At 36.8% G+C, this 7,940-nt stretch overlaps 1 protein-coding gene across 1 annotated transcript in view; it reads left to right on the plus strand.

The window, feature by feature from the left end:
• The window catches only part of ankhb (ANKH inorganic pyrophosphate transport regulator b), a 192,828-nt gene extending 186,895 nt beyond the window's left edge, over positions 1 to 5,933 (plus strand). The window contains exon 12 of the mRNA XM_039754879.1: positions 3,333 to 5,933. Within this exon, the coding sequence (XP_039610813.1) occupies positions 3,333 to 3,458 (126 nt within the window). The 3' untranslated portion in view covers positions 3,459 to 5,933. The remainder of the gene's footprint in view (positions 1 to 3,332) is intronic.
• Positions 5,934 to 7,940: the final 2,007 nt, after the last annotated feature.

The raw sequence follows: 7,940 nt of genomic DNA on the forward strand, positions 1-7,940 counted from the left end.
AATTTAGTGCCTGCCCATATAAGGCCGTCCGTCAGCGGCAATCCAATAGCAAACTGCCACGGGTAAATATTCACGGGTGAAGGACTGTGCTTATGGAGAGGAAGATGAGATGGTCAGGGTGGTGTTTGACACAAACTCAGCGAAACTGCGAGAGAAAGTTTTAAGTGCCAGGACTAAGGTAACATTAAATACAGCCATGGACATAGCACGAGATGGCACCAGCACAGCTGGGAAACTTCGATGCATGTACACCGAGTGGCTCACGTGAACTGACGAGTGCACAGATAAAAGCAACAGTTCCAAAGAGCGCTGAACAAAAACCGAATTACACAATTGAAAAGGCAGCAAAAAATATGAAGCGTCTGATACTTACAAGCATATTCATAAATCCAGCTACTGCGGAAACAAAGCACACGTTGGAAAAAGTCAATGTCCCGCTAAAGGAAGACAGTGTAAAAAACCCGTGCATGCAGTGTGTCAGGTCTCAGATAAAGAAGAAGACGAGCTGTTTATTGATGCAGTAAGAAACGAATCGATGAATTAAACCTGTCATCTTTACAACGATTGACAAACACGTAATGTAACTTGAACACAACACATCCTACAAATACGAACCTGATTGAAAGAAATAATGATAATCAAATCCTTGATGACAGCAACACTCAGTAACACTCACAAAACAAATACTGTATATTGACAGTCATGTTACGTTATTTTTAAAATGTTCCCTTTTCTTTTCTAGCTTTTTAACACACTACTTCTCGCTGCGATACGGGTATATATATATGTATATATATATCCCGATCTACATACTCGAATAATGGATACTTTATTCGCCATCAATGATTGTTTTGGTAAAGCCATACTCGTGTATTCATTAGATGAACGGTAAAAAAGTAAGAGCGAGGGAGGATGACTCATTGAGGCATGCAGGCTGTAGTCTTGCGTCAACTCTATCTGAATTGCGTGATCACATTTGAAAAAATATATATCTTTTCAAGTTCTATTTAGTCCATATGTGTCAAACTCAAGGGTCGGGCCACATCCGCCCGCGTGTAATTATATCCGCCCGAGATCATTTTATATACTGTATTATTGTTATTAATGGCCCGGGTATATGAAGCGCTGGTAACACAATAAACTACAGATCCCATAATGCAGTGCTTCAGCTGCCTTGCCGAACACTTACCGCGTTAATCAAGTCTACCTTATGATGCTGCAAGTTATTGTGAAGCTAGAGTTATTGTGCACTGAGTTTGCACAGCGCTTTGGTGACTTTGAAGAACAAAAAAGTCCGTCTACATGCGGCTCGAACCTTGTGCATGTTTGGTAGCACATATCTGTGTGAGAAGCTCTTCTCAATGATAAAGACTAACAAAACAGCACACAGGAGTCGCCTCACTGATGAGCACCTGCAATCCATCCTGAGAATCTCCACAACACAGAACCTCACACCAAACATAAACAAACTTGTGGCCAAAAAAAGATGCCAGGCGTCCAGCTCTAAAATGACATATGAGCAAAGACAACTGAATGATTTGATTTGTTATTGCACGTAAGAGCGGAGTCAACCGTTTTAACAAACAGCGTATTGCACTGATACGAAATAGCTGTGTGTGTATATATGTAGATATGTATGTATATGTATATATATGTTTATATATGTGTGTGTGTATGTATGTATATATATATATATATATATATGTATTTGTGTGTATATGTATAGATATGTATATATATATATATGTTTATGTGTGTGTGTAAAAAAAAATATGACAACAACACTCATCACTCACAACAGTGACAAAACAATTACATTGACAATCAGGTTACGTTATTTTCAAAATGTTTCCTTTTCTTTTTCATTGCTTCTTTAACACACTACTTCTCCGCTGCGAAGCGCGGGTATTTTGCTAGTATTGAATATAACACAGAAAGAGAAAATAACAACACAGCTAAAAATGCAGCGACAAATTTTGGCAAAAGTTAAATGCTTGTGTCATGAGTACGAGGCGGCTATGCAGTGTTTGCAAAGGACGTGGCCATCCACCGTGCATAAGCTACCTTACTGACATTGGCGGGCGAAGGAGCCACCGATTCTTCCTCTGCCCAGTGCCACCACAAGCCTAGAGCCCCTGAGTACTGCTGCAATAAATTATTTCATCGAAGTGAAGCACATGTTTAATAACGTGCTTTAACTCCTATCATCATGAAAATGATATCACGTATACATTTCAGTATTCTAGTTATTCAGAGAGCTGTAATATCACAAATGTAATGGATTCTGTGTCCAGTTGGAGGAAGAGAGCCGGTTTAAGAAGCAAGTAGTGATTCACACACATAGAGCACATAGAAGATCAAATACAAAACAAAGCATTTAACGTGCGACTTTAATTACGATGTGATTTGAGAAACTGGTTAACTAAACGATTTTAAGATGAAGTTTATGATGTTCTACTTTAATGACAAAATAAACTACGTGAATAAAGTGGAAATGTCGAGATTGAAGTTGACATTTCATGCTTTTTCCCCACTGTGTGCCTTTTTTTTTCTCTGTACCCTAATAAGCTTTCATATGACACTCAGACAGTGGGCTACAACTCGCCTTTTCACGGCGACATTGAAATGTGACTTTTTTTATTTCCGGCACTGTGCGATTTTGTGAACATGAGCTTTCAAGTTTCTTCAACACGCTATGTCACAAGATCAACTTCCTTTTGTTGATTATACCACGGTTTATTTGAACAAATAGTATGTTTTTCCTTTGCCTCCACTTGGTATTCGCTGAAATTCTTATATTTTCCCCCGTGCTTTCCCATTGTCTTTTCACAGAAGGCTGAGCTTAAGGACGATTTATATTGATTTGCATATTCAAAGAGGCGTAATTCTGGGTGGACTTGGGGCGTTACATAAAGTGCGTGCATGAGCGTTAGTTTTCACGATGATCGGGATTTATGTAGCGGAAGAACGTGGAAGTTGGAGTAGGCACAGATTTTTCTGTGCGTAAGCACATTTCGGCTTTTGTGCTTACACAATGTTATAGTGCGAGTTCTACGCACGGCGTTATACATGAGGCCCTAGGAGAAGATCCACAGGGACAAAGGGAATGTGTCCAGACTCCAAATAGATAATATCTTTAGGTTGGCAGCAACATTAATAAATGCATATGTGAATGTCTACATTAATCAGCCAATACCTTGTCCAAAATTGTCTGCCATGCACTTAATGCTGCCAGAAACCTATATTGAAATAACTAAGTTTGGTATATGAATAAATGTTTACTAATGCTAAAACATGAAGCATTACCATAACGGCCATCTTTTGATTTTCAGAAAAAGAAGGAGAATGAAGATGAGGCAGCAGCAGAGGGAGACTCATCCCCAATGAATGATGTCAGATCTGGGGAAGAAATGACCAACATTGTAGAGAGGAGAGCTGAAGGAGAGGATGAAGAATAAAGGAAACCAGGAAGATGGGGGATAGTGCTCCACATGAAGAGTCTGAACAAGAGTCTGACGGCTCGGCATCTAACTTATGGAGCATATAAACCAAATGCCTAAAAGAAGGACACAAGGAAGCCTGCATGCGGGGTCTACATTTTCTTCTTTCACCAAGGAGAACAATTACCGTGTCATGACCTGCCCCCAAAGAGTCTTCCAGCTTCTCCACCGGCCAGCAAAGACAGACTTTATTTGTATCTTATCTCTTGGCGATAGTGTCCTTTAACTTTCTCTCTCTCTCTCTGCTTTTATTTTTGCGCAGCCGTCCTATTCTTTCATAGGAACAAATGAAAAACAAAAAACTGGAAGTGAAAAAGTTTATATGCTAATTTAATTTATTTGCTTGAAATTATTACAATTTTGATCCTGAATGTAAAAAGAAAAAGAACGAAAAAGAACTTTACTGAGGTCTCTGTGTAGACCTGTGCGCTTATTTGCAATAGTGCTGCTAATTATTAGTTATGCAGTAGGAAAAAAAACCTATATTATATATATATATATATATATATATATAAAATATATATATTAAATATATTTCAAATCCATAATGTTAAAGGTAGTTAAAAAGAAACAGTTAGTACATATACAAAACATTTGTAAAACATCAGTATTTTAATTGTGATTGCAGGATTGGTGCTCAAGTGCCATTTAAAGATAAGACTCTTTTCTAAAGATGGTGCTGATGTATGAATGGTCTTGATGGTTTACTTTGTAATTGTAAGACATGAATGCGATAGCCAAGGTCATAGCTGTGAGTGGCCCCCTTGGCCGCTTAATAGTTTTATCATGCTAATTGAAGTGAATATCTTGAAATGGTTCTCATTTATCTCAGGAAGAATGACATTAAACATCCCATCTTGTTACTAGATTAGCTTATTTTAAGTTTCGCACCACCTCTTCACAGCAGTTTTTATTGTATGTATTTGTACTTTAAAGTGTTCCGTGTTTATTTCTTACCTGTGTATTTCGCACACAGAGATGACCATTATCACAATTTTTCTTAAGTGTGCGGAGTGTCAAATATCCATATTCCTCCACAAGTGAAAAAGAGCTCAAGTATTTATTTCAAGTACATCTGTGACAGGATATGATGGCTTTTTACAAAGTGGGACACTTGTGGGAGAACCTTCACATATACTTTACTTTAACGGAAGGACAGAACTGTCACAAGCAAAAATGAACTGAACTGACTATGCAGAAGTAACTGGACAGAAAATACACTTCACATGAATCAATATTTAACTTTCAGAGATTATAACTATTAAAAAAAAAAAGACACAGCGCTTAATAATGTATTTTTGCTAAAAACAGAAAAGGTGACTGGAATGGTTCTGCTTCACAGATTTAAGATAACTTTTTCTTTAATTAAATACAGCGTGTACATAGTTTTAACAGATTTGGTTTTCAGGGAGCCATCTTTGATTGAATTTCCTGATTTTACAGAGAACGATCAATGTTTAGTGTAAAATTTCACCCCCAGTAGTTTATGCTTCTCAAATTTTTATAATTTGTAAGTGACAGGTAGTCAAATTCATCAAAGACTGGACTTGGTTATTACTGCTGCCTCACCACCTTATGGACCTGCATTCAGATGTTGTACATATACCACTGCAGGTTTCTCTCTAGATGTTTTGGTTTTTCTCCTTAATTCCAAAGACCTTTGTGTATTCCACAGATACATGGAATAATTTACCAATTAGTGAGGTAGACAATTTGGGGTCAATCAAAATTTGCCTCAGTATCATTTTGGAGAAATTAGATAAATAGTGTTGACAAACTTTGCTTAGTTTATTCCCATCAAAACAATTCAAATGTTCTACTGTGAAGTTAATCCATAACTCAGTATAGGCGAGTTCAATGGTGGGTGTATGTACTTTTGCAATGGGACTAGGTTCCTTTGCAGGGTCATATGCTGCCTTGAATTCAAATCAATGACTTTTGCCTACACTGTACTGTCATGAAATAAGAACCCGTACAGTTGGATGTACACAGTGATAGTACTGAGAATGCATTAACTTGATTTTTCCACCATTTCTGTGACCTCTTTTCTTTCTTAGTTGTTTTTCAGAAATCTTTGCACCTAATGGAAAGTCTTTACTTTTTTAATGACAAGATTAAATGCTGCTTTTGTGACAGCCACATATACCTTGCTTGACATGAGGTGCAGTGGCTTGGGATCAGTCAGTACAGCTCAGGTTGGTTTTATTTTAGTAATTGTGCCAATGTATTGTGAAGTGTTTACCGACATGACAAACTGTTAGAGGTGCCAGTTACAGAGAATGGCCAAACCGTGGACTATGTTTCTAATAGTGATGTATAGTAAGATTAGACTTCAGAGTTGCTCTTTTTTATGTATGGAATTCTTTTTTTAAATTCAGTTTGTATATTTTTTCTGCCTGGACAGCAAACAATTAAACTGGGTTCTAAATCATTTTTTACTTGGCCAGTGCCTTCATTTTAATAAATGCAGTAGTCTTGCTGACCTTAACAGGATAAGAAATTGAGTAAAGGCTGTAAATTCTATATGCTGTGAGCAATGTGAAAGTGGATCACTTTGTACTTAGCAGTTTATAATAAGGGATCAGTTATACAACTTTGATGTTAAAGGCTGTTTTGTTTGATGTTAGTAGTGGTGTCCACCCTTCTTGATAGAACAAGTACAGACAAAAATAAGTAATGTAATGATGGTCAGCAGATAACTAATGGGTATGTGATTATATATTCTTCATTATTTTTTTTTTAAATCAGCAATGGCACAGAGAATATCCAGAATTGGAAGTTAGATGGTTATTTGGTAACAGCCAATTCTTAAACACGAATCAGTCTAGAAATGAGAGAAAGTAGACTTTTGAAACACTCCAATCGAGGATGTCATATTATGGGGCAAAATAGGCATGTTTTTAGCATCTGAGTACTCTTGGTGCTAAACAATATTTTTCTATTTTTCTGAATCATTTTGCGCTGTAGCATAGCCTGCAGCAATGTGAGATATGCATCATGTAATGTTACTGGTTAGAAATAGGAGCAGTCTCGTCCTCACTGGGTGATTTCCTGTTCAGTGGCTTTAACTCTTACACACTTTCCTTTGCGATCATTTTCTGTGGAACTCAAAGCATTCACTATCCACGTGTTCAGAAATAATGCATTTGTTTTATAAATAAAAAAATTACTGGCCAGGCAAATGTGTGTGTTTTTATAGATCTAGTTATGTATTATTTTTTTCAATTTATTCACACTCATTGTTTTAGATAGCTTGCACTGTAAGAAAGTAGTTTTCACAACACTTCAGAAATAAAAGTGTGGCTCTCACACTGCTTACAGAAAAGAAAATACAGTACTGTGTCAAAATCTTCACATTCTTTGGCTTTTAAAGCCAAAAACAAATCAAACTGAACATATTTATCTATATTTGCACATGGTATTACATAGTCCAGCGAAAAACATTAAACACTCTTGAAAATGAATTTCAAATAAATCTAAATAACAGTTACAAATCTAAAACAGCCAACTGCCTTTGAAATCCTATGAAGTGAAAACTGCACTCAAATCCTTAAAATCTGATTAGTTCATAAAATTCTGTGGTTCCCGTAGATCTTCACTAGAGCTGGAAATTGTCACAGACACCATTATATCATGATGTAATATATACAGGTATATATATATATATATATATATATATATATATATATATATATATATATATATATGTGTGTGTATGTATACACTAGCGACTGGGAGCCTGATCAAATCCATACTTTCTCTGCAAAGAATTATTTGTTTTTTTTAAGTCCTTGAAATGATTGTTATCATGGCACTGATTTGTGCTTAAAATACTGTAGACCTTTTCGGCCGATGTAATGAAGAGCTTCCTGTTTAAACGGGGCTGCGAGACGTGAACTCAGCTCTTCGGTGCACCTTATTTGATTTTTTCCAGCAAACAAATTTTCAAAACAAACCGTATTTTACGATTCTAATCGGAGTTGGAGTAATAATTATGTTGCTGTGGTCATTTTAGATCTGAGATCAGCTAAAATTTAAACAATGACAGTTGTTAATACCCAGCCGTCATTACTGAGTTTGCCAATAGATGTCAGAAGAACGGATGCCAAAACTGAACTGCCCAAAGATAGATTTCGACATGCCAAGCAAATGGCGATACATTCTAAATTACTTACGGTTCCGGAGCCGTTGAAGGGTTTAAGTCAGTCAACGATATTAGTCCTGGAAAGTACGCCACACCAAAGCAACGTTCCAAAAAGCAACCGAACTTACTGTTATCTGCTCGAACCAACACCAACTTACTATACTCAGCCATCCAGCAGTGTCACTGAAGCATTCGACGCAGCATGTGATATACTGTATCCACGTTTGCCATGTTATGTTCTAACTACAGAGGCAGAGTTCCATTGCATGGTTCTAACTTGCATTTAGTCGAGGTAT

Source organism: Polypterus senegalus, chromosome 5 (assembly GCF_016835505.1).
Source record: "Polypterus senegalus isolate Bchr_013 chromosome 5, ASM1683550v1, whole genome shotgun sequence".
Taxonomy (NCBI): domain Eukaryota; kingdom Metazoa; phylum Chordata; class Cladistia; order Polypteriformes; family Polypteridae; genus Polypterus; species Polypterus senegalus.